The sequence below is a fragment of the Salmo salar genome, chromosome 14, assembly GCF_965601325.2.
Source record: "Salmo salar chromosome 14, fSalSal1, whole genome shotgun sequence".
NCBI classification, from domain to species: domain Eukaryota; kingdom Metazoa; phylum Chordata; class Actinopteri; order Salmoniformes; family Salmonidae; genus Salmo; species Salmo salar.
Window position 1 is genome coordinate 33,580,759 of NC_138304.1, and position 27,933 is coordinate 33,608,691.

The 27,933-nt window shown below is 43.7% G+C and overlaps 1 protein-coding gene across 5 annotated transcripts in view; it reads left to right on the forward strand.

Annotated features, from left to right (window-relative positions):
• Window positions 1-27,933, forward strand: part of LOC106569352 (arf-GAP with GTPase, ANK repeat and PH domain-containing protein 3) — a 285,633-nt gene that overhangs the window by 179,599 nt on the left and 78,101 nt on the right. For all 5 annotated transcript variants that reach the window (XM_045694203.2, XM_014140649.3, XM_014140650.3 and 2 more), the window contains exons 5-10: window positions 955-1,096; window positions 1,657-1,791; window positions 6,672-6,799; window positions 7,704-7,859; window positions 13,992-14,078; window positions 24,648-24,752. In XM_045694203.2, coding sequence (XP_045550159.1) covers window positions 955-1,096; window positions 1,657-1,791; window positions 6,672-6,799; window positions 7,704-7,859; window positions 13,992-14,078; window positions 24,648-24,752 — 753 coding nt within the window. The remainder of the gene's footprint in view (window positions 1-954; window positions 1,097-1,656; window positions 1,792-6,671; window positions 6,800-7,703; window positions 7,860-13,991; window positions 14,079-24,647; window positions 24,753-27,933) is intronic.

Below are 27,933 nucleotides of genomic sequence, written 5' to 3' on the forward strand. Positions count from 1 at the left end.
GGAAGAAGCCACTGCTCCAAAACCACCATATAAAAGCCAGACTACGGTTTGCAACTGCACATGGGGACAAAGATCGTACTTTTTGAGAAATGTCCTCTGGTCTGATGAAACAAAAATAGACATGTTTGGCCATAATGACCATCGTTATGTTTGGAGGAAAAAGCCAAAGAACACCATCCCGACCGTGAAGCACGGGGGTGGCAGCATCATGTTGTGGGGGATGCTTTGCTGCAGAGGGACTGGTGCACTTCACAAAATAGATAACATCATGAGGAGGAAAATTATTTGGATATATTGAAGCAACATCTCAAGACATGAGTCATGAAGTTAAAGCTTGATCGCAAATGGGTCTTCCAAATGGACAATGACCCCAAGCATACTTCCAAAGTTGTGGCAAAATGGCTTAAGGACAACAAAGTCAAGGTATTGGAGTGGCCATCACAAATCCCTGATCTCAATCCTATAGAACATTTGTGGGAAGAACTGAAAAGGTGTGTGCGAGCAAAGAGGCCAACAAACCTGACTCAGTTACACCAGCTCTGTCAGGAGAAATGGGCCAAAATTCACCCAACTTAATGTGGGAAGCTTGTGGAAGGCTACCCGAAACGTTTGACCCAAGTTAAACAATTTAAAGGCAATGCTACCAAATACTAATTGAGTGTATGTAAACTTCTAACCCACTGGGAATGTGATGAAAAAAATAAAAGCTGAAATAAATCCTTCTCTCTACTATTATTCTGACATTTCACATTATTAAAATAACGTGGTGATCCTAACTGACCTAAAACAGGGAATTTTTACTTGGATTAAATGTCAGGAATTGTGAAAAATGGAGTTAAAATGTATTTGGCTAAGGTGTATGTAAACTTCCGACTTCAACTGTATGTTGGTGCTTTTTTATGTGTTGAATCGTCCCAAGCCTATTCTTGTGTTTGGTCTCTGTGTCCCCTCCAGTTTGCAGCATGGGTAGACGCTGTGGTGTTTGTCTTCAGTCTGGAGGATGAGATCAGTTTCCAGACAGTCTACAACTATTTCCTGCGTCTGTCCAGCTACAGGAACACAGCAGAGGTCCCCATGGTCCTGGTTGGGACGCAAGGTATTTAATTTGAACCTTGATTTAACCAGGCAATTCCCTTAAGCTATGGATATTGTTTGGATTGTTTGTTTCATCCCCAACTGAAGGAGAGGAGATTCAGCAGTACTTCAAGGACAATGAAATTAAATACAAAAGATTCTTTATAGCTAAAAGTTTATCCAATGCGTTTCGGCTTTTGGTCTTCATCTGGCTTTTTACAGAAGTTAAACAGAATGAGGCTTTTATAAATTAAGGGACCAATCACAATGAGTATACAAAAATAATGTTAGACATGGGACAAAAGTGGTAGTTTGTGGCTTAGCGGAAGCCAGTTGTTACCATACAACGGACATAAATCACCTGAACTGAAGTAGGGCTGGGAGTTTTTTGACCCTGACTACATGCCCTGACCAGGAACAACTCTGGGCCTTAGTTTTAGGCTAGACTTGAGACTTTAGTGTTAATTTTCATATACAGAATCCCCCAAATGACATTTTCTCAAATGAAAAAGGACATGTAAAGCCTACTGTATATTAGTCAAAGTGACTACAGTCTTGTTGGTGCTTTTTGTATCTCCCCAGATGCCATCAGTGCTGCCAACCCCAGAGTGATCGATGACTCGCGGGCGAGGAAGCTGTCCAACGATCTGAAGCGCTCCACCTACTACGAGACCTGCTCTACCTATGGCCTCAATGTGGAACGAGTCTTCCAGGATGGTGAGGGCTGGGTTACTGGGCACTGGGGAAGTACTGTAGCTAGGCCATCATGTCACTGAGTACTTTATTTCTGGTCCTGGAATGGCATTAACGCAACCATTTCAATGAATCAACTAATATCCAATCCCTTGATTAACTTAATAGCTGAATGGGGCGTGTCAGTGCTGGGACAGAAATGTGGATCCCTGCGATCAGGAGTACATAATGCTGGTCTTCAGTGTACCGTTGTAGAGGCCAACATCCACCCATCGTGTTTCTATTGCTATCCAGTATCCAATCTTCCCTAGTAGATGATTTAGCCATTCACACTACTGAATGGCAATGTTATGTCAATGGGAAAGACATTGGTAAGGGATATATAATGGGGACTCTGTCAACACAGTGCCAATAGCCAAGAAGAACCTTAGTCAACAAATGATACAGCTCTCAGAGAGAGAAGATTCTAGAAGAAGGCAGATGTTTTACGTGCCCACAACCAATTGTTTTTTTGTTTGTTTATTTTGTACATAATGTTGCCGCTACCGTCTCTTATGATCGAAAATAACTTCTGGACATGAGGACTGCGATTACTCACCATGGACTAGCAAAATCATTTTTTTCCTTTAATTAGTCTGACGAGCCCGACACGAACAATATACTGCTTTCTCGGGAACAGGCCCAGATCCCCGTGAGCTGCGTGAAGAGGAGGCAGAGAAAAAGGGGCCAGAGGGCGGGCTGCCTTCTGAGAATTCGTAGGCGATCAAATAACCCCTACTTCCTTCCATTCTGCTAGCAAACTTGCAATTTTTGGAGAATAAAATAGATGACCTACTCGGAAGGTTAAACTACCAACTAGACATTCAAAACTGTAATATCTTATGTTTCATGGAGTCATGGCTGAATGACGTCACTATGAACATACAGCTGGCTGGTTATACGCTGCACCGGCAAGATAGAACAGCGGCGTCTGGTAAGACAAGGGGCGGCTGAATATGTATTTTTGTAAATAACAGCTGGTGCACGATATCTAAGGAAGTCTCGAGCTATTGCTCGCCTGAGGTAGAGTATCTCATGATAAGCTGTAGACCACACTATCTACCTATCTACTGTAGCTGTTTAAATACCACCACAGTCAGAGGCTGGCACGAAGACAGCATTGAATGAGCTGTATTCCGCCATAAGCAAACAAGAAAACGCTCACCTGAGACTTTAATGCAGGGAAACTTAAATCCGTTTTACCAAATTTCTATCAGCATGTTAAATGTGCAACCAGAGGGAAAAAAACTCTGGACCACCTTTACTCCACACACAGAGACGCATACAAAACTCTCCTTTGCCCTCCATTTGTCAAATCTGACCATAATTCTATCTTCCTGATTCCTGCTTTCAAGCAAAAATTAAAGCAGGAAGCACCAGTGGCTAGATCAATAAAAAAGTGGTCAGATGAAGCAGATGCTAAGCTACAGGACTGTTTTGCTAGCACAGACTGGAATATGTTCCGGGATTCCTCTGATGGCATTGAGGAGTTCACCACATCAGTCATTGGCTTCATCAATAAGTCCATCGATGACGTCGTCCCCACTGTAACCGTACGTACATACCCCAACCAGAAGCCATGGATTACAGTCAACATCCGCACTGAGCTAAAGACTAGAGCTGCCGCTTTCAAGGAGCAGGACTCTAACCCAGAAGCTTATAAGAAATCCCGCTATGCCCTCCAACGAACCATCAAACAGGCAAAGCATCAATACAGGACTAAGATCGAATCGTACTACACTGGCTCTGACGCTCGTCAGATGTTGCAGGGCTTGCAAACCATTACAGAATACAAAGGGAAGCACAGCTGAGAGCTGCCCAGTGACACGAGCCTACTAGACGAACTAAACTATTTCTATGCTCGCTTTGAGGCAAATAACACTGAAACATGCATGAGAGCACTAGCTATTCCGGAAGACTGTGTGATCACGCTCTCCGCAGCCGATGTGAGTAAGACCTTTAAACAGGTCACCATTCTCAAGGCCGCAGGTCCAGACGGATTACCAGGACGTGTACTGTGAGCATGCGCTGACCAACTGGCAAGTGTCTTCACTGACATTTTCAACCTCTCCCTGTCCGAGTCTGTAATACCAACATGTTTTAAGCATACCACCATAGTGCCTGTGCCCAAGAACACTAAGGTAACCTGCCTAAATGACTATTGACCCGTAGCACTCACATCTGTAGCCATGAAGTGCTATGAAAGGCTGGTCATGGCTCACATCAACACCATTATCCCAGAAACCCTAGACCCACTCGAATTTGCATACAACCCCAATAGATCCACAGATGATCTATTGGGGTGGTTATAGATCTATTGCACTCCACACTGCCCTTTCCCACCTGGACAAAAGGAACAGCTATGTGAGAATGCTATTCATTGACTACAGCTCAGCGTTCAACACCATAGTGCCCTCAAAGCTCATCAATAAGCTAAGGACCCTGGGACTAAACACCTCCCTCTGCAACTGGATCCTGGACTTCCTGACGGGCTGCACCCAGGTGGTAAGGGTAGGTAACAACACATCCTCCACGCTGATCCTCAACACAGGGGCCCCTCAGCGGTGCGTCCTCAGGCCCCTCCTGTACTCCCTGTTCACTCATGACTGCACGGCCAGGCACGACTCCAACACCGTCATTATGTTTGCCGATAACACAACAGTGGTAGGCCTGATGACCGACAATGACGAGATGGAGGTCAGAGACCTGGCAGTGTGGTGCCAGGACAACAACCTCTCCCTCAACGTGATCAAGACTAAGGAGATGATTGTGGACTACAGAAAAAGTAGGTCCAAGCATGCCCCCATTCTCATCGACAGGGCTGCAGTGGAGCAGGTTGAGTACTTCAAGTTCCTTGGTGTCCACATCACCAACAAACTAACATGGTCCAAGCACACCAAGACAGTCGTGAAGAGGACACAACAAAACCTATTCCCCCTCAGGAGACTGAAAATATTTGGCATGGGTCATCAGATCCTCAAAAGGTTCTACAGCTGCACCATCGAGAGCATCCTGACTGGTTGCATCATTGCCTGGTATGGCAACTGCTCGGCCTCCGACCGCAGGGCACTACAGAGGGTAGTGCGAATGGCCCAGTTCATCACTGGGGCCAAGCTTCCTGCCATCCAGGACCTCTATACCAGGCGGTGTCAGAGGAAGGCCCTAAAAATTGTCATAGACTCCAGCCACCGTAGTCATAGACTGTTCTCTGTTTAGGGGCTCGTAACTAAGCATTTCACTGTAAGGTATACCTACAACTGTTGTATTCGGCGCATGTGACTAATACAATTTTATTTGATTTCATTCTCGGTTCAGGGAGAAAGCGTCTCTGAATTTACCAAGGTCATGACAATCTTAATTTGAACACAACAACATTGTCCTGGTTACCACAGTACATTTAGCCAAAAAATATGATGGGTCCACACTCAGAAAGATGTTGCATAAAACTTACTTCAGTTTTCAATATTTTACATTTGTTTTACTACATCAGGATAGCATACGCTGACATTCTGGCTTAACAGCCTTCTTCAGTGTGTAGGTACAGCACATCTTTTTAACAATAACTCTCATTTACTCTCCAAACACTCTCTTTACCAAACGTATGAATACAGTGAGTGTACAGAACATTATGTCTACCTGCTCTTTCCAGGACATAGACTGACCAGGTGAAATCTTTGGTCTCTTATTGATGTCACTTCAAATCTACTTCAATCAGTGTAGATGAAGGGGAGGAGACAGTTTAAAGAAGGATTTTTAAGCCTTGAGACAATTGAGACATAGATTGTGTATGTGTGTCTTTCAGAGGGTGAATCGGCAAGACAAAATATTTAAGTACCTTTTGAACGGGGTATGGTAATAGGTGCCAGGGACACTGGTTTGTGTCAAGAACTGCAACGCTGCTGGGTTTTTCATGCTCAACAGTTTCCCGTGTTTATCAAAAATGGTCCACCGCCCAAAGGACATCCAGCCAACTTGATCCAACTGTGAGAAGCATTGGAGTCAACATGTGCCAGCATCCCTGTGGAACACTTTTGACACCTTGTAGAGTCCATACCCCAATGAATGAGACTGTTCTGAGGGCAAAAGGGGGTGCAACTCAATATTAGGAAGGAGTTCTTAATGTTTTGTACACTGTGTACATAACGCAGTGTTCACTTTTCCCTTTTGTTGTTTGTTAACACAAGGAGCCTTGTTGGTTCTGCACTGTTTTAATTACTTCCTTTTAAGTAATTATAAGACGTGAACGTGTTTTGAGCGGCTTCTCCATTCTCCATGCTACTTTAGCCGTCAAGAGCGATACACTCCCCAGCTGTTGGACATATTTAAACTCGTCTCTCTACTTCGGCCCTCATTCACGTCATGCAGAATCACAGATCTCCCTCCTGCTGGAGTCTATAGAGAACGCTACGCTGTATGCATGGCCAATCATGTCCCTCTATACTGCACATGACAGGCTCATTTGGTTAACATCACACCACAGATCTCCCTGGGTTGAAGACAGGCTCATTTGATTAACATCACACAGATCTCCCTGAGCTGTAGACAGGCTCATTTCTCCAAACAACATACTGCAGCAGTATATTCCCTTGGAAATGGAGATGCTTTGTATCTCTGGAGAACTGTATAAAGTTAAGTTTCATCTCCCCATATGTAACGCATTACCTGATTTAAAGATAATTGTTCTGAAGTGGTTGTTAATATCAGTAGTAGACTTGTTGATATTAGAGTTGTCATTGTGGAGTTATCCTGAGTTATACCTATCCTGAAAGTCATTGTACCCAATAACAGAGTCGTCAATTGACCACTTGTTGTTGTTGATTCCTAACTCTCTGTTGTTTGTCTGTGTCTCATTCTCTCCCACCCAGTTGCCCAGAAGGTGGTGGCTCTGAGGAAAAAGCAGCAGCTGTCTATTGGTCCGTGCAAGTCCCTGCCCAACTCTCCCAGCCACTCATCAGTCCCCAACGCATCCATCCCCTCTGTGCATATTAACCAGGTGAGGCCACACATCCTGAATATTTCTAACTAAGGCCAGGAGTATTCCTGGTTACGTGACCTGACTCAGGGACCTAGTTTTAGTTGTAGGTTATTACTAGGTCCCTGAGTTGTTCCTGGTCAGGTTATGTGGTCAGAAAAAAACAATGGGCTACTTCTGTGAAAATTGATACTTGCAGAAAGACATAGGGCTGTACACTAGTGAAGATATAGATAGGCTGGACAGGCTGGACACTACTGAAGATATAGATAGGCTGGACAGGCTGGACACTACTGAAGATATAGATAGGCTGGACAGGCTGGACACTACTGAAGATATAGATAGGCTGGACAGGCTGGACACTACTGAAGATATAGATAGGCTGGACACTACTGAAGACTTAGATAGGCTGGACACTACTGAAGACTTAGATAGGCTGGACACTACTGAAGATATAGATAGGCTGGACACTACTGAAGATATAGATAGGCTGGACACTACTGAAGATATAGATAGGCTGTGCACTACTGAAGATATAGATAGGCTGGACACTACTGAAGATATAGATAGGCTGGACACTACTGAAGATATAGATAGGCTGGACACTACTGAAGATATAGATAGGCTGGACACTACTGAAGATATAGATAGGCTGGACACTACTGAAGATATAGATAGGCTGGACACTACTGAAGATATAGATAGGCTGGACACTACTGAAGATATAGATAGGCTGTGCACTACTGAAGATATAGATAGGCTGGACACTACTGAAGACATAGGGCATACAGGAGCCTACGTAAACTACAGTATCTATGGTGTTTCCGCTTTCCCAGATCCTGCCTTTAACTGACCAGTCTGTTCTCTCTGTCTTTTTCTCCATCTTTCTCTTTCCATCTTGGTCTCTCTTCCCTCCCTCCTCCAGTCGGCGAACGGCGGGGGTGCGTTCAGCGACTACTCCTCCTCTGTGCCCTCCACTCCCAGCATCAGCCAGAGGGAGATGCGTATCGAGACCATTGCTGCCTCCAACACGCCCACACCCATCCGCAAGCAGTCCAAGCGCCGCTCCAACATCTTCACTGTAAGTATGCGGCAGCTGATGCAAAGCAACACCCACTCACATTACTAGAGGGCACAGTACCGCACACACACATACTGTCCACTAGACGGAGACAAAGACAAAGCTACCCTTTCTGGCTGTTTCAAATACAGGCACAAAAAGCCTTCCTGGCTTTACTCTTTATACAAGCAACTAAAATGGGTAACGGGGACAAAAAATAATAACAATATGGTTGTCGGTTACAACTTGGGTTGTATTTTGAACCCATACTATGAAAAAAAGCGTATTTTTTTTTCATTTCTTATTTTAAAGCAAATATCAAAGCTATAAGCACTGTGGAGAAATATCTCAGCTTTTTTAAACCTTTTTTTATGTTGGTGACATTTTTCTTTACTTTCCAATTGGAAGTAAATGAGCGCATTAATTACTCATCTTTCACTTATACCCTTTTCCTGGCCCCACTGTCTCAATCTATGGCCTCCCTCCCTTCCCTACCCCTCTTATTTTTACTAGATCCTTTCTTTGCAGTGACTCCCTATTGGGGGAGAGAAGGGGTGAGGCAAGGCTACACCTCACTAAAGCCAGCAATGCCGGTTCCCTTACCCGGCCACACTAAACTGAACTAAAAGTCAGGAACATAACCCTTTCAGTCAGTACAGAGTCAGATAATGCATGCTCTCCCTCTCTCCCCCCTCCACCCCTACCTTACTGTAGGTATCCCTACCCTAGTTTTTCCATCTCTGACTTTAGCCTTTTGACCTTTGGCCACTACCAGTGTACTTACCACAGCTTGCCCTGCTCCCATTACCTATACTTATGATAGCCCTAGTTAAACTTTTATCCTTACTCTAGCTTTAACCCAACCCCAATTTCCCTTATTCAATCCTGTGGCACAGCTCTAACCTTCCCTACCTTTGAGACCCTTGCACTAACCACTGTACTTTTCACAGCCTCCTTTTCTTTTACCTCTACCTCTCCCTTCTTCCCTAACCCCAGCCCCCTCCTGCTCCAATCTGCGTTCATCCCTTCCCCAGCTCCCATTTCTACCTCCCCCTTCTACCCTAACCCCAGCCCCCTCCTGCTCCAATCTACGTTCATCCCTTCCCCAGCTCCCCTTTCTACCTCCCCCTTCTACCCTAACCCCAGCCCCCTCCTGCTCCAATCTGCGTTCATCCCTTCCCCAGCTCCCCTTTCTACCTCCCCCTTCTACCCTAACCCCAGCCCCCTCCTGCTCCAATCTACGTTCATCCCTTCCCCAGCTCCCCTTTCTACCTCTCCCTTCTTCCCTAACCCCAGCCCCCTCCTGCTCCAATCTGCGTTCATCCCTTCCCCAGCTCCCCTTTCTACCTCCCCCTTCTACCCTAACCCCAGCCCCCTCCTGCTCCAATCTGCGTTCATCCCTTCCCCAGCTCCCCTTTCTACCTCCCCCTTCTACCCTAACCCCAGCCCCCTCCTGCTCCAATCTGCGTTCATCCCTTCCCCAGCTCCCCTTTCTACCTCCCCCTTCTACCCTAACCCCAGCCCCCTCCTGCTCCAATCTACGTTCATCCCTTCCCCAGCTCCCCTTTCTCTTACCTCTACCTCTCCCTTCTCCCCTAATCCCAGCCCTGTCCCTTTGTCTAACCAAGCTCAACCCTGACCCCAGCCTTCCCACATCCTCCCCCTCTCTAACCTCTCCCATCTCCCCTTACCCCAGCTACTGTGGTAGCCACCGCTGGGCTCCAGGCTCTGGGCAGCAGAGCAGGCTGTGTGTCAGTTAGTAGCGCCCCTTGTCTTCTCCCTCCCCCTGCTAGGTAGTGACTAACCCTGTCCACCAGAGAAATGAGCCTCTGCCCGTCTGCGTCATGGAGATGCCCAAGCACGCCACCTATCCCGTGTGGGTGCCCGAATGGCAGGCCGAGCGGGAGTTTCAGCTCATGACCTTCTGAGGAGCGGCAAGTGGGAGGGCAGGAGTGCCAGGGAGGGGCGGAAGAGGGGTGGAGGGGGGAGGGGGTCGACGACTCTCCGTATCCCAAATGACACTTCAAGAGCAAGGAAGACATTGCCATTTTTACAATACAAGAGAAAAAACGAAATAGTTTTGTTTACCAAGCATTCACTTTAAGACTACACCTTCTCACCTTGCTTTTTCATCAATCTCAGTTGAGAGGACCTCTTGAGGACACAGAATTATTTACGTGCCGTACACAATACAGTAGTCCTGCACATCTCTCTCTGGCCACACATAGTTGCAAAGACAGTATTATAAAACCTGCAATGCCACCTCTTCTAGTCATAGTAGTGGGTAACTGTGATCCCTAACCGTTTTTGATTCAGTTGGGGAGTTGTGGTCAGGATAGAGACAAAGCCTTAACATCATGGGTTATTTTAATAGGTTATACAACACAATAGTGTCTGTTTCTCTCTCAACCCTTTTGATTTCACATTCCTTTTCTTCAAAGTGTTTTGTGGGCATTTTGACTTGATAGACCATTCAAAAGCACCCAAACCAATTAGAAACAACACTGTGGCTAACTTTGCGGTCATATTCATGAAACCACTTGTACTCACAGTTTTGCTAGTTAGAATATTCAGACACCTTTTCCCAAAATATTTCAGTATGGTATATTTCACTTTGGAGATTTAAGTAATATGACCACAGCTCTATGATACATTATAAAGCACAATTTATTACTCTTCTCCATCGCTAGTCAAAGGTCACTGAGCGAAAATGTAGAATACCACAGTGACCACTTAAACTTCTCTGTATCCAAGTGCACAATCTGATGATGCCATGCTGTCTGTCCACATTTTTTAGCTTTTGGGATTACTTCAAAGCACTTCAGATATCCCCGTACTGATTATTCAAATAAAATAAAATTGTATTGGTCACATGCAGATGGTTAGTATATGTCATAAGCATTTCGCTACACTCGTAATAACATCTCCAAACCATGTGTATGTGACCAATAACATTTTATTTGATTTTGATTTGTCTAATCAGTATTTGGGATATCTGAAGGGCTTTGAAGTCATCTCAAAAGCATTTTTTTTATTTTTTTTATTGCAAATATGAATATCATTGATTTCAAGGCTACCTTGAAAACATTTGGACATTTAGCTTTGTAGTACATTGCAAATTGACAGGTGAATCTGCCTCTATTGGAGCTTTTGATAATAGTTTTAGGGTTATTTTATTTCTCAAAGGTCCTAAAAGCTTTACTCAGAAAGATGTTGGTTTATCCACCATGTCTTTTCACCACCTTCATCACCAGTCAGTTCAGTCTAACCAGCCATAATCATCACCCTCAACCCACTTCTGTCATGACTAGTAATGGCCACTAGGTGTCAGCTGAGTACACAGAAATCCTTTCCAAGTGCTTCCATGGTTTAGTAACCACATCAATAGGTTTGAGGCATTTTTGTTCTTTCTTTATTTTCATAATCATTGTCATGATGAATTGAAGAGTACCTTTTTGCATATCCCCCCCCCCCCCCCCCATTTTGTCACATCTAAACCTCATAGCCATCAACTCTCATGTATAATTGTCAGCCATTTTGTATACATGTTTTTAGTTCCTTCCATTACTTTTGTATGTTTTACTGGATGTCCACCCTTAAGAAAAAGAAAAAAAAGACGGTCTGGAATGTTTTTTCTTTTCGATATTTGCAGATTTCTGCTACTGTCCCCAACCTTTCTTCATCAAAAAGGGCTTTCTAACTCCTTCCGCATTAGAAGTGCTCTGTGGAATCAAAAATCAAACCGCATTGCACCCTAAAATGAGTTGTCCCTCTGGCCTGTCATTCCCAATAGGGAGGAGTGATGCCTAGGGACTAGAGCGTTAAAATAGTTTTTGCTGCTTAACCCTTGTGCCCCCTTTGCATCCTGGGTAATGCATGATGCACTATGGAAACCATACAGCTTTGTGACAAGACAACAAGTAATGTTGGACGTTTGGGAGTCAGTTCATGGTCAAAGTGAAAAACTGTCATATTCACACACTCTGGAGTGTGACAGAATGTAGGGACTCTTCTCTGCTGGAAATGCCCCCCCCCCCAGTCCTTATACCCCGCCTCCGTACTTCAAACTTTCCACCCATACAAACAGTCTGTGTACAGTTAAGTCATGCTTGGAATTATGATTCAACCACTCAAAGGACACTTCCTCTTACATGACATCACTTCTCTCTTACATGACATCACACTGCTTTTTGCCATAAAACGAGGACTCGAGGGAAGGTTGCAAAATTCCGTCAACCTTCAATAAATTCCCTGGTTTCCCCAGGATCCCGGTTGGAGGGTTCCGGAATCAGGAGATAATAAACAGGAAATCCAGAAAACTCCAACCAGGATTTCTGGAAAACCAGGGAATTTATTGAAATTTCCCAGAATTCTGCAACCCTAACTAGAGGTGTGAAGTACGTTCATTTGTTTACTTCCCTCTTTCTTTTTATTGCTTTTCTTTCATTTCTCTTTCTTTACAAGGAAAGTCTTGAATGGACTTGAATATGTGGTCAACTTAAATAAGGGTATGTTAGGGGTGATGTTGGATAGTTTTATGAAGGCCTTCATAAAAATAAGAGTAGGGCGTCAGGGAGAAGTGGTATCATACAGAATAATGAATAACGAATGGCAAATGGATTGCACCGACTTGTATGAATGTAGTTTCTATTTATTTAATTTGACTATGATTTTGGAATTATTAATTTCTCCATTCTTTATTATTGATATTTATTTACTTGTTTTCTTCTTTATTCATTTATTTCAATTTGGGTTTGGTATGAAGATTATGAACTTATTCCATAATCGCTTTTATATCATTTACGTATTGAAAAATATAAGACTGCTGTATATCTTGTATTGTATTTTATTTACAATGGTACTCTATAGAAAGTATATGATATACATATGAAATATATAAAAATAAAAAAAGATGCCTTTATTGTCCATCCTATATTTTGTGGGAACTGCAATGTTTGGCTCATTATGTTGATCTTATTTGAAAGTGAAACCTGTGACTTAATTTGTATGGTGTCTGTATAGAAACAAAAATGATCAGAATAAAACAATAAAATGTTGAAAATGATAAACCAGAGTTGGTTTACTTGAACTCAGACTCTACCTCTCTCCATTGGTGATTGATTGGGCATCCCTTCATCCTGTTCTGTGTGAGATCATAACAGTCTTGTCTGTTGGTTATGAGTGACATTTCCTGTACTTCACCTGTTAGTCTGTGCTTTGGGGATCTTCTGTGTACAAGTACTCTGTTTGTCATAACATGGGATAATACTGTATGTTCACTGCTTGACTATTTTCCCTGCACAGTCTGTCATTTGAAATGTCATGTATTTGCAGCAGGTGTTGGTGAAATGTGCTGCTGCACCTGTTCACTGATGGGTTCCACTGTTGTTTATAATGAACATGTTTAACAGCACCTGTACTTCTAACCCTCACTGTGGATGAATTGAAATGCATTTTCCCACCTGGTGTTTCAACAGGAATTTCACAGGTTTAAGATTGGAAGGAAAAGCTACATGAAATTCCTATTTGATAACTTTCTTTGTCCGTCTTGTATAATAACCTTCTCTCCCCCTAACCTGCCTTTTCTACTTTTTATTGCGTTACAACTTGACTTGTCAATGGATCTATGCAAAAAGCCCCTGCTGGCCTTAGAAACTTGATTTGGGACTGATCTGGAAGGGCCCACTGTGGGCCTGAGAGAGGGGTGTTCCTCTCAGATCTGGAAGGGTCCACTGTGGGCCTAACAGAGGGATGGATCTCCCATGGGTTTACAGGACTGAGTCATGACTCAATGTCGTCTTTTGGTCTACTACCTATTATGTGTTGAGATGTTTCTTATGTTCTGGTCTGTTCTGGTCTGTTCTTTTTTTATTACTGCACGCACGTTGATGTTCCCGCTGTATGTTACGCTGGTCTGCTTGTTTGTTTAGCTTTTGTTGTTGTTGAGAATTTTGTTTTGCGATGTTGAGTCTGCCCCCCCAAACCCATCTCCAGACACACACGATCCACACACCCCAACCTCCAAACATTCTTACCTCTGACCCCCATGCCCACCTTGATACACGCACCTCACTCAACTCCCACCCCATCTCCCCCTCGCCATGGTTTGTTGCAGTGACTGACTGACTGACTGACTCTCTTGTTTCCTTGCAGTCACGGAAAGCCAACAGTGAACAGGCAAAGAACACTGACAGTAAAACAGATAGCATAGGCAGTGGAAGGGCCATACCCATCAAACAGGTGAGTGTCTCGCTCTACTACTACACTAGTCATAGGTTGTGTCTGAAATCACACCATATTCCCTATATAGTTCACAACTTTTGCCAAGGGCCCTGGTCAAGAGTAGTGCACTATATAGGAATAGGGTGTCGCTTTTGGCACAACAATAGTTTTCACGTAAGTATAGCACATTCACTGTGTAAGTAGCACATTTCTGCCTGTTAGTGCATATATACAAATTTATATTTGACAAGTTTTGACCATAGATATGATCTGGGCAGTGTGTTTGCATAAGTGTTCAGGAAATGTTTAGTGTGAGTGGGTAGAGTCAAACAAAATTACAACCATTAGATGGTGCTGTGATGCAACATTATGAATAAGAGAAACCAGTAGTACTAAGGGTTCTCAGAATTACATGAAAAAGAACATCAGAGAATTTTCCTGCACAGATATCAAGACATGCACATCATAATCTTTAGATTATGTACTTACTGGATGTATAGATGTCAGGTTGGATGGGTTCAAAGATTTAGACAGGCACTATTGGCCAAAGCAGTTGTCAAATGTTATGCGATCATATTCTGGTATGTTTAGGTGTCACATATTGACATGGTATTATTTTCAGCATTAGAAATTTTTCTGCCAATGTAGCTTGTAATGTCTCTCTGAATATTGTGGTATGCTATATATCCCTCAGACATATTTTATGGTACTTTCTCGTGTTATTAGAAAAAAAAACTAACTTTGTTGTCTCTTCATTTTACAAGAAAATACAAGCGTCTAAATCTGATCATCATAGTTTACTAGTACCCAAAAATCTATTTCAAAAACACTATGAGCAAATATAACAATGCATTAAAACACTTAAAGCAGTAATGTGTAAGAATCATGAGCCTAGGCATGTAACCAAGCTCCAAATATGGTTTTCAGTCTACAGTCTTTAATATTAATTTCCTTTTCTTTTTAGAAGTTCAAAATATGCTAAAAACCCCTATGAAGTGCAGTAGAATAACACTTCACATTGAGTATGGGTAATTTGTTTTAAGGGTATAACTTCGAACCAGGATGAGGAGTCATTGACACATTCATTATTCTCTGCTGATTGTATGAGGGCTTTTAGAAAGGGTCAGCATCCTTATCCTAGAATTATCCTTCTGAACCAGGAATTATGGGAATGGTCAGTGTACACTTAATTTTAAACGTGATAGGCCAAGTATTCCCTGCTGTTCAGGATGCTGTCCACTTTTCTGGACATTTAGAAAGAATACAAGTATAAAATCAATGAAATACATGGGAAATATTGGTAAATGGAGAAAATAACTTTGAATTTCCATTTGTTCCCAATGAGAATGTAACTGTAAATAGAAAAGTGCATTTCCTAAAGAAAGTATGGTGTGCTTGCTAGCTTTTTTAGGGTGTGCTTGCTAGTATTTATGGTTTTGAAATTTTAATTGACTGATTGGATAGCATCAGCTAGCTTGAACATGTGAGCATTGGTTTGGTGTCTCTAGCTTGAATGGTTCAAGAGTTACTGTTTCTGGATGATTTTATGCAACTGTATGCAAATTTATATAGTTAAAGTTGATACAAGTTTTTAAGAATTTGAAGTTAGGATAGCCTGAACATGAGAAAGTTGGTTTGGTGTCTCTAGCTTGAACAGTTCAAGAGTTACTGTTTCTGGGTAATTTTATGCTAATTTATGCACATTTATATAGTTATAGTTGATAAAGATAGCCTGAATGTTAGGATAGCCTGAATGTTTTATAGTTTGTCTTGTAGCTTAATTGGCTGAGGAGCAGGACCGTTTATAATAGCTACCACTGTATTCCTATGTTAATTTATGCTAATTAGAAATGGTTATAGTGCAAAAATATGTATGGTATCGAAATTATTTTCACAAGCAATCTAAGTATGTTCAGTCTGAATATGCCAACGTTAGTTTGGTTTTGATAGCTTAAAATGTGTAAGAGCAGTGGCAAATTCAAATACTTCCTTTTCAAGCCTATGGAGCTATTATCAACACTTAACATTTTATAGTTCAAAAAGTATTAATAGTTTTAAAAAGTATTTGACAAGTGCACGATTCCAGACCGGTCTGCACATTTTAAAGTTTGAATGGCGTTTCTAGCTGAAACACTTGAAGACTAGGTACGTTACAGTCTAAACTGTTACCATATGAAGCACACAGAGAATCTCACTGCCGATAGGTACTTATCACAGTGGGAGGCCATTCCTTCTCTTGCTAGAACACAAGTGGTACCTGCTGCTTGCCGACCCGGTAGTGAAGAACCTACCGTTTCTACTTGTAGAATCACAATGCTCATCAGTGGCCAACACTTGATTTTGAGCCAATCACAGAGCTTGAACCCCCACATTGGGGATCCAACAGGAGTGACAGCAAAAAGTTAAAAAAGACGGCATTTTATCCATACATCCACGGTTAAATGTCACGAGCCAGTCACACTTCATATCAAATGTACTGTATGCTATGGGATGGTATCTAGTTAAGTGCACATACGCAATGCACACAACACTAAATACTTCCTCCAAGCTAGATAACCACTAACTATTACTGTATTAAAATTACACCACAATGGATTAGTTTACATGAAACAGCTGCCTGTGTTAGCTGCCGAGTTAGTGCAGTGTCCTTAGCTAGCTAGCTATATTGTGTTAGCTAGCGAATATGCTAACATTAGCTAGCTAGCTAAACATTTGGCTGTGGGCTGGCACTGGCACTATGGGATTATGGAGAGTGAATTAAATTGTTTCTTCATCATCTGTGGCCATCTGGCTAGTATCAACAAGGGCTTTCTACAAAATAGCAACATTAGCACAGCTAGTTAGCTAACATTTGGAATCTACAGTGACTTCAGAAGGTATTCATACCCTTTGACTTATTTAATATTTTGTTGTGTTACAGCCTGAATTCAAAATGGATTAAATATATGTTTTTATCACCCATCTACACACAATACCCCATGATGACAAAGTGACATGTAAAATAAAAGCATTTAAAAAAAAAATTGAAATACAGAATGAACTAATTTACATAGTCACACCCCTGAGTCAATACTTTGTAAAAGCACATTTGATGGTGATTACAGTATTTTGGGGTAAGTCTCTTAGCTCTGTCAAGTTGATTGTTGATCATTGCTAGACAGCCATTTTCAAGTCTTGCCGTAGATTATCAAGACGATTTAAGTCAAAACTGTAACTAGATCACTCAGGAGCATTCAATGTTGTCTTGGTAAGCAACTCCAGTGTATATTTAAGCAATAAGGCACAAGGGGGTGTGGTGTCTATGGCCAATATACCACGCCTAAGGGCTGTTCTTAGGCACAACGCATCATGGAGGCCCTGGACACAGCCCTTAGCCGTGGTATATTGGCCATACACCACAAACCGACGAGGTGCCTTATTGCTATTATAAACTGTTTAGCAACATAATTAGAGCAGTAAAAATAAATGTTTTGTCACACCGTGGTGTACGGTCTGATATACCACGGCTGTCAGCCAATCAGCATTCAGTGTTCGAACCGCCCAGTTTATAATTGGTCTTGTATTTTAGGTTATTGTCCTGCTGAAAGGTACATTCATCTCCCTGTGTCTGATGGAAAGCAGGTTTTCCTCTAGGGTTTTTTCTTATGCTTATAGCTTTATTACGTTTCTTTTGTCCTAGTCCTTGCCGATGAAAAGCATACCCATAACATGATGCAGCCACCACCATGCTTGTACTCTATGCTTTTCATTTGCAAGGACTGGGGAGGTTTTTAGGATAAAAGAAACATAATAAAGCTATTAGCGTAATGATGTGTTGTATTTGATTTGCCACAAACCCAACACATTGTATTCAAGACAAAAAGTTAATTTCTTTGCCACATTTTTTGCAGTATTACTTAGGTGCCTTGTTGCAAACAGGATGCATGTTTTGGAATATTTTTTATTCTGTACAGACTTCCTTCTCTTCACTTTGTCATTTAGGTTAGTATTGTGGAGTAACTACAATGATTTTGATCCATCCTTAGTTTTCTCCTATCACAACAATTCAACTCTAACTGTTTTAAAATCACCATTGTCCTCATGGTGAAATCACTGAGAGGTTTCCTTCCTCTTTGGCAACTGAGTTAGAAAGGATGCCTGTATCTTTGTAGCGACTGGGTGTATTGATACACCATCCAAAGCCTTATTAATAACTTCACCATGCTCAAAGGGATATTCAGCTTCTCCTTTTTTTTGTACACATCTACCAATCGGTGCCTTTCTTTGCGAGGCATTGAAAAACCTCCCTGGTCTTTGTGGTTGAATCTGTGCTTGAAATGCTCTACTTGATTGAGGAACTTCACAGATCTGTAACACAACAAAATGTGGAGAAAGTTAAGGGATGTGAATACTTTCTGAAGACACTGTAGACCATAAATTGCAACACACATGGACATGCATTGCCAAACAACACTACTGCCACCTTCTGGTTTGGAGTATTTTAACAAGGCTGAGTGGATGACGGCTTCAAGTTCTTTGCTGTGTGAACACAAAAGAGGTGGACTGCCAACGCTGTTCAGAGGTGCTAAGTACTGTCGGCATGCAAACGTTTGACAATCTTACCGGTATGTCTGAGCTATACATTTATGGCTGTTTTATTGCCATTGAAATGCATTGGAAGCTCATTTTAAATATTGCTGTAGTACATAAAGTATAAATGCTATGAAAAGTGTTTTCTCAAGAAATCTAAGTTGGGGCAGTCTGCATGTTTAAAAGTTGGTTTGGTGTTAATATTTTACTGTAAGCTGTAGATTGGGCCGAAGAAATCAAATAATAATAAGAGTATGTAAGAAATCTAGAGTTGTCCTTTGCTTTCAGCAAGCACATCTAATGATCAGCAAAATTCTCCTCCATATCAGTGACCAGGTTTAAGTCAGGTTTAAGTCAGGTTTAAGGGGATTAGGCCACCAGTTACTGTAAGCTCTCCCATTGATTCCTCCCTATCTGATTATGGCCTGAAGTATGGCCACTTCCCTGGGTGGGTATCATAGCACCTTCAGACAATAAGATAAGACCAGCTCCCGTCCCATGATCTACCCAGGCAGGGTAGGGGGGGTGTATTAAGAGTAGCTGATGGCCTGACCTAGCCAGTCAAATGCACAATCAGGAAGATCAAAGTGTCAATGTGAGCTTAATTACCCCCATTGGGCAAATTACACACTGCCTGCCTCCCTCCCCTACCCCTCTTCCTCCCCTCCCTCTGTCCACCCCGACCCCCCCCCCCATATATAAAAATGGTAAATAAGGGCAACAATGCACTCACTGCCGAGGAGCTGTCGACATTAGACTTTTCTTCTTGCCCTCTCTCTTCTCTCTATTCCCCCCTTTCCCAAACCCCACTTCTCTTGCTTCTGTTCTCCTCCGGCTGGCTGTCACAAAGGCCCAGGCTATCACTCAGCCACCGTGGCAGGATGCAGATTTTTTTCCATGAGCGTGACAATGGAAAGGGAAGATACTATCTCCTCTGTGTAGATATGACAATTGTCTGGACACGGAGAGCGCGTCTGGTGATCGGCCTGTCTCCTTATGTCGCACAGCCTGAACATGGTGATCATGGTTGAGTGTGTGTGAGTCTGGGAGAGAGAGCGGGAGGGAAGGAAGGAGAAACAGAAGGTGAAACGCAATAAAAAAAATAACGTCTGTTCACGACATGCCCCCATTCACTCTATTATTGCCATGATATAATAAAACTATTTGCTGTAAGTGATCAATTCATTCTTCTAATATTTTTTTTCATTATTCTCATTGTTTTAAATGGCAGTTATTTTGCTATCGTTTCTGACAGGTCAATTAGTTAAAATGTGTTTGTGTAAAAAGTTCCTATATTGGACTAATACGGACTAATATTAATCCTCTCAGTATTATTATGGATCTTTTCAAACCAGTGATGAATTTGTGTTGGTCCACTGATTACATGTATAGATTTCTGGCTGGTTCAATAAGGACAGGAGATGTGTAACATTATTTGTGTGTAAAACATGCATTACACCGTCCCCAGAGGCCTTGTGACAGCACCATTTACTTCATAAGATCATAAAGCCATTAAAATGTGTTTTCAGTTATTTTATAGACCAAATCATGGAAAAAATTGTTTGTGCACACTTAGATCAATGCCAATCTTAGTCATTTAATAGGCCAGGCTTTCAGTCACAAAGACAAAATCATGAAGAGTATGGGTGTGAAAGAGCAGGTTTCGCACAAGCTATTATAAAGATGTTTACAAAATCCATCTTTGAAATGTCACTAATAACAGCAGTATGTAATTGTATGTGTTGGGTAGTGATTATAAAACTTCAAGACAAGATCATCACAAAAACCTCTTGATAGTGATGATTAAAGGCCTGCTAGGGCCCTTTAATAGGGTGGTTATGGATGTGTTTAGCAAAGCAAAATCAAATCGAAGTTTATTGGTCGCGTACACAGATTTGCAGATGTTATTGCATGTGCAGCGAAATGCTTGTGTTTTTAGCTCTAACAGTGCAGTAATACATAGCAATACAAGACAATACACACATAATCCAAAAAGTTATCAGAACGAGCCATGTCAGAATCCCGAATATGTAAGGGAGAATCAATGAGGGGCTATGCGTTCTATGGAAAATAATGAACGCTGTGGAAGGCGTGTTCCACGGCGCGCTAGCGGAGTGGAACTGACCTTCCACTAGCGTGGCGTGGATCAGTCCTTCCACAGAGTTGCATTATTTTCCAGAGAACTGATAAAGCCCTGAGTTGATTATCCCTTTTATACCATTAGCTATAATTTAACACGTTTGCTGCTAAAAATGTGTTCATTTGCCGGTAGAAATGTGTTCAACATCAACTAAAGTAGCTAGCAAGTTTACTAGATAGCTACAGTAGTTGCCGTTGTAACCAAACAAACAGACTTGCTAGTTTAACTAACCAAGCCATCAGTCCTAGCTTGCCATTATTAAAATCGAATGCAACAATGCCAATAGTGTTTTCGATTCGACTTTTGCTTTCAAAAGTTGCTCAAACATAGAATATGTAAGAATGAACTATACCCATTTGAATTCTACTGCAAATATACTGTGCGTAATGGGGAAATAATGCACGCTCTAGAATGCCCTTCAAGCCTATCAGAAACGAGTATTCAACAATGCCATGGTATAAAAATATATACGGTATATATAATGGTGTGCATAATGGTGTGTATTAACAGTATATTAATAGAAAAGGTGTGTATGGCAGTAGTTATATAGGATGAGCCATGACTAGAATACAGTATATACATATTAAGTGGATTAAACAGTTATGCAAACATTATTAAAGTGACCAGTGTTCAATGACTAGGGCAGTAGTCTCTAAGGTGCAGGGCAGAGTACTGGGTGGTAGCCAGCTAGTAACAGTGACTAAGGTTTAGGGCAGGATACTGGGCGGAGGCCGGCTAGTGGTGACTTTTTAACAGTCTGATGGCCTGGAGCTGTTTATCAGTCTCTCGATTCCAGCTTTGATGCACCACTACTGTCTCCACCTTCTAGATGGTAGCCGGGTGAACAGGCCGTGGCTCGGGTGGCTGAGGTCTTTGATCTTCTTGGCCTTCCTGTGACACTGTGTTCTGTAGATGTCCTGGAAGGCAGTGTGCCCCCGGTGATGCGTTGGGCAGACCACACCACCCTCTGGAGAGCCCTGCGGTTGTGGGTGGTTGCAGTTGCCATAGAAGGCGGTGATACAGTCTGACAGAATTCTCTTGACGGTGCATCTGTAGAAATTTGTGAGGGTCTTAGAGGCCAAGCTGAATTAGTTCAGCCTCCTGAGGTTGAAGAGGCGCTGTTGCGCCTTCTTCACCATGCTGTCTGTGTGGAGGGACCATTTCAGGTCCTCAGTGATGTGCACGCCAAGGAACTTGAAGCTTTTGACCCTCTCCATTGCGGCCTTGTCGATGGTAATGGGGGTGTGCTCTCTCTGCTGTCTCCTGTAGTCCACAATCAGCTCCTTCATTTTGTTGAGGGAGAGGTTATTTTCCTGGCACAACTCCGCCAGGGCGTTCACCTCCAACCAGTAGGCTGTCTCGTCGTTGTTGCTAATCATGGCTACCACTGTTGTGTCGAAAGCAAACTTGATGATTGAGTTGGAGACTTGCATGGCCATGCAGTCATGGGTGAACGGGTGGTACAAGGGGGCTGAGCACCACCCTTATGGGCCCCCCGTGTTGAGTATCAGTGTGGAGGAGGTTTTGTTGCCTACGTTCACCACCTGGGGTCGACCCCTCTGGAAGTCCAGGACCCAGTTACACAGGGAGGGGTTCAGACCCAGGGTCCTGAGCTTAGTGATGAGCTTGGAGGGCAATATGGTGTTGAAGACTGAGCTGTAGTCGATGAACAGCTGTTGGGGTGGTATGCGTATTGTAATGGGTCTAGGGTGTCAGGTAAGGTGGAGGTGATATGATCCTTAACTTGCCTCTCAAAGCACTTCATGATGACAGAAGTGTGTGCTACGGGGCTATAGTCATTTAGTTCAGTTACCTTCGCTTTCTTGGGTATAGGAACAATGGTTGACATCTTGAAGCAAGTGGGGACAACAGACTGGGATGTGGAGAGATTGAATATGTTCGTTCACACTCCAGCCAGCTGGTCTGCACATGCTCTGACAACGCAGCTTGGGTTGCCTTCTGGGCAGGTAGCCTTGTGATGGTTAAAACTTTTAAATGACTTACTCACGTTGGCCACAGAGAATAAGAGCACACAGTCCTTGTGAGCTGCCGGGGCCCGTGTCGGCGGCTTGATGTTGTTTTCCTCGAAGTGGGTGAAGGTGTTTAGCTTGTCCATGAGCGAGTCGTCGGTGTCCACGACGTGCCTGGCTTTCCCTTTATAATCTGTGATTGTCTTGAGTCCCTGGCACATACAGTATGTCTCATGTCTAAGCCATTGAATTGAGAATCCACTTTGTCCCTGTACTGTCGTTTTGCTCTTTGATTGCCTTAGGGAGGTCATGGCTGGTCTGTTTGTAGACGTCCATGTTCCCAGTCTCTTTGCCATGGTTAAATGCGATGGTTCGCGCTTTCAGTTTTGCTGTTTTTGGTTCCAATCATCACAGTGGGAACAACATCCTCTATGCACTTCCTGATGAACCCATTCACCGAGTCAGTGTATACGTCAATGCTATTCTCCGAAGCGACCCAGGACATTTCCCAGTCCTCATGACCAAAACCATCTTGAAGCATAGATTCCGATTGGTCAGACCAATATTGCACAGTCCTTACGACGGATGCTTCCTGCTTAAGTTTCTGCCTATAGGTGGGGAGGAGCAGAATGGAGGTGTGATCTGATTTGTCGAAGGGAGGGTGGGGGAGGGCCTTGTAACCATCCCGGAAGGGAGAGAATCAATGATCCAGAGTCCTCGATGCACGTGTAGCACAGAAGATGTGTTGATAGAATTTCAGTAGCGTTTTCCTCAGAATTCCTTTATTTAAGTCCCCAGCTACTATAAATGCTGCCTCAGCAGGGTATAGAGCTCCTCTCTCTGGGCATACAGAGGCTGTCCTGGGGCCCCAGCATGAGGAAGCTGGGGCCAGGTCCAGATCAAGGCAGGGAGACCGGGGCCAGAATTAGGATGATAGTCGGCCCCCAGCCTGGTCCCTGGGTCACCAAGGGTCAGGCCCTTCCTGATGTGTTAATCAGGATTATACAGCCCTGGAGGATGACCCAGCCTAGGACAACATCGGAGGGTGAGGGTACCCTATTTAACACACACACACCACACACACACACACACACACACACACACACACACACACACACACACACACACACACACACACACACACACACACACACACACAGAGGCAAAACACACACACACACAGAACCCTGGCTGTAAAAGCACAACACTCCGCTGCTAATCCCCTAATTAAGCATGCCTCTCCCTTGGTCCTCCCTGGTCCTTACCCCCAGAGGACCGTCACCGCCCCCCAGCCACAAAGACCCCCTCACAGCCCCAGGAACTGCCATTGTTTACCCTGGATTGACTAAGCAGATAAAGTCAAACATCTGAGGAGTTAAGGCTCCAGAAGATAATGGTGGTATAGAGGGGAGGGGCTGAGTCAAGGCTTTGAAGAGGGGGAGATCACACACCTAATCCCTGGATGGAGGGGTCATCTAGAGTTCAACTGGTCAGGACATGGGGATGAATGAATACATGGGCAAATTGGATTGTCTCTGCTCACTTTGAATGTGAGACAGTAGGTTACAGTAGGACAGCACCAATTCTGAAGGTTCAAGTGGTCACCGTTAAATATCATCTATAGACGTTGAACAATGATTACACAGTTGACCGCTGTTGTATTGCATTGACCATGGGGTTACAGTGACCAATGACAATCAAAAGTTGGAAGGTTTAAAAAGTTTGTACTCACAAACAGGCAACCTGCTGCTGTAAAATGACTGTTGTATCTACTCTGGTCTGATCTAAGGATAGAGCAAGTGTTCTTATTGTCATCCCAAGTTAGTTACATGATATGTTCTAGTCCATTGTGTTTAGCTGGAGGAAGACATCTTCTGACCCTCTCTTCTTCTCTTCTCTCTCCTCCAGGGAATCCTTCTGAAGAGAAGTGGGAAGTCCCTGAATAAGGAGTGGAAGAAGAAATACGTCACGCTGTGTGACAACGGCCTTCTCACCTACCACCCCAGTTTACATGTGAGTAACCCTACATTTAGTATAGCTCTGTTTGTAGTGGACTGGTTAAGGGATATGTGTAGAATATGCTTTACATTCATCAGCGAAACATGCAAGCTTGTCCCTCACAAAAGGTGGAAATTCATGATTTAACTGTTATGTACACATATTGATACATTTATGAACAAGGTTTCTGAGAGATAAGAAGGTTAGCAAAGATCTTTCAGCCTCTGATTGTTAGTACCCCATCTTAGTGTGATTCTGATTATATACTGGGGGGGTAGAGGCGGAGGTGGTGGTCATCTCTACCCCCCCACCCCTGTGGTGGCCGGGTAATGGAGACATGCATGGCGCTAGCTGTTGCTGCTGTGTGCCCGCCATGCCCGGCCACCATGCTGGCTTGTATTTATAATGGCGCTCGCCGCTGTGCGTGGCGCCTGGCGGAGTCTGAGCGGCCAGCAACATCCGTCTCTGTCAAAGTCCCGCTGGGCCGCTAATACCTCTTAAACACTCCGCTGCAGCCAGCCGGCAGACAGCTCTGTCAGAACCCCCCCCCCCCCCACAGCACGACATTGCTGCCCCACGCCCTTCCTCTCACGGTCTCACCTCTATTCTATGGTGGTAATGTCTGTCTAAATACAACAAATGACTTGGTTTTCAAAGGAAGATTTGGTGAAAGTTAGAGATGAGCATTTGTACATGTGTCCAGTCCAAATTTTTGCCCCAGTCAGACAATTGTTTTGTCCAATTTGAGATATTATCATATTCTATGAAAGCCAAGTACAGTGCATTCGGAAAGTATTCAGACCCTTTGACTTTTTCCACATTTTGTTATGTTACAGTCTTATTCTAAAATGTATTAAATAGTTTCCCTTATCAATGTACACACAATACCCAATAATTTAAAAGCAAAAACAGGTTTTTAGAAGAAAAAATGTTTTAATGAATAAACTAAATATCACATTTACATAAGTATTCAGACCCTTTACTCAGTAGTTTGTTGAAGCACCTTTGGCAGCGATTACAGCCTCGATTCGTCTTGAGTATGACGCTACAAGCTTGGCACACCTGTATTTGGGGAGTTTCTCCCATTCTTCTCTGCAGATCCTCTCAAGCTGTATCAGGTTGGATAGGGAGCGCCAATTCACAGCTATTTTCAGGTTTCTCCAGAGATGTTCGATTGGGTTCAAGTCCGGGATCTGGCTGGTCCACTCAAGGACATTCAGAGACTTGTCCTAAAGCCACTCCTGCATTGTCTTGGCTCTGTGTTTAGGGTCGTTGTCCTGTTGGAAGGTGAAACTTTGCCGCAGTCTGAGGTCCTGAATGCTCTGGAGCAGGTTTTCATCAAGGATCTCTCTGTACTTTGCTCCATTCATCTTTCCCTCGATCCTGACTAGTCTCCCAGTCCCTGCCGCTGAAAAACATCCCCACACCATGATGCTGCCATCACCATGCTTCAGCATAGGGATGGTGCCAGGTTTCCTCCAGATGTGACGCTTGGCATTCAGGCTAAAGAGTTCAGTCTTGTTTCTCATGGTCTGAGAGTCCTTTAGGTGCCGTTTGGCAAACTCCAAGCGGGCTGTCATGTGACCACTCTACCATAAAGGCCTGATTGGTGGAGTGCTGCAGAGAAGGTTGTCCTTCTGGGAGGTTCTCCCATCTCCACAGAGGTCCTCTGGAGCTCTGTCAGAGTGACCATGGAGTTCTTGGCACCTCCCTGACTTAGGCCTTTCTCCCCCGACTGCTCAGTTTGGCCGGACGGCCAGCTCTAGGAAGTCTTGGTGGTTCCAAACTTCTTCCATTTAATAATGATGGAGGCCACTGTGTTCTTGGGGACCTTCAATGCTGCAGAAATGTTTTGGTACCCTTCCCCAGATCTGTGCCTCGACACAATGCTGTCTCGGAAGCTCTACGGACAATTCCTTCGACCATGGCTTGGTTTTTGCTCTGACATGCACTGTCAACTGTGGGACCTTATATAGACAGGTGTGTGCCTTTTCAAATCATGTCCTATCAATTGAATTTACCACAGGTGGACTCCAATCAAGTTGTAGAACAATCTCAAGGATGATCAATGGAAACAGGATCAGGTCCTGAACGCTCTGATGATGTCGTCACACGTCATCAGAGTGCACAGCTAAACATTGTACTCTCGGTTTGTTATTTTTGATTGAAACAAAACCGCGATGCGGTTAGCTTTTAACAGCAAGGACCCCTATTTCTTGTCATGGAATCCCGCTTAACAGACAGGTTTAAGCCTGCTTGACAGAGATGCTAAGCTGCTAGCCATCAAGCTAACGAAGTTGGTACCAGATGAGTTTTGCAATGGAGCCCTCTTTGTCTGGAGAAATAAATGAACGGTTCCAGCGCTGTAGGAGCTGTATCTATTATGCACTGGTTCGGGACAAACCAGACCACTCGGAGTATCAATACAGCAATTTTTTACTTGCCGAGGATTATAGGCTTGAGGTGGCTTCATTGATCACGCAGGTCACCAACCTACGTAAGAAACTGGGGAAAACGTAGAGTGGAATGTTTACATTTTCTACACCGGTGGCTGGACGGCATCGCGCTTGTTGGATGCGTCTCCGCCTTGCCGTTTCTCGTTATCTGACTGGCCGGTGTTGCCCGTAGCTCCCCCATCTCATAACGGCGTAGAAGTAGCTCAGCAAGAGAAGCAAGACAATCAACGATGGTCGAATATCATGAGCCGTGGAAGCCGAAGACCGCGACTTCCCGCAAAGCTGTCTACACTCCTAACGAGATGCCCGGAGAGGATACAAACAGCGAATAGTTTTGCCATCTTGGAGCCTGATCTTCCTGCACCTTTGTCGCTGGGGGTGCCTGTGTCTGAGACCGCAGTGCCTACAACAATGAAGTCGACTTCGACAACCTTCTGTCCCTGCTCTGGATCGAGCGGGGATTCTCCATCTGTCGGGAGCAACGTGTTCAAGTTATCCTGCCTATCGCCTGTCCATAAAGGGTTCTCCGAATCCTGAAAAGCGTGGAAGTGGGCGGATTTCCTCGTCTTCTCCAGCTGGGATTCTGGGCAGCTCCATGGTAGGAAATGTGACCGTTCCTGGTACAAACGCAATGTCTTATCCCGGAGCTTGAGTAAATGACATTACTAAGCTGCTCCTGAATGTACTACGCCAGGACGTGGAAATCGATGCTCTCGTAGTCCATGTGGGTTTTAATGGCA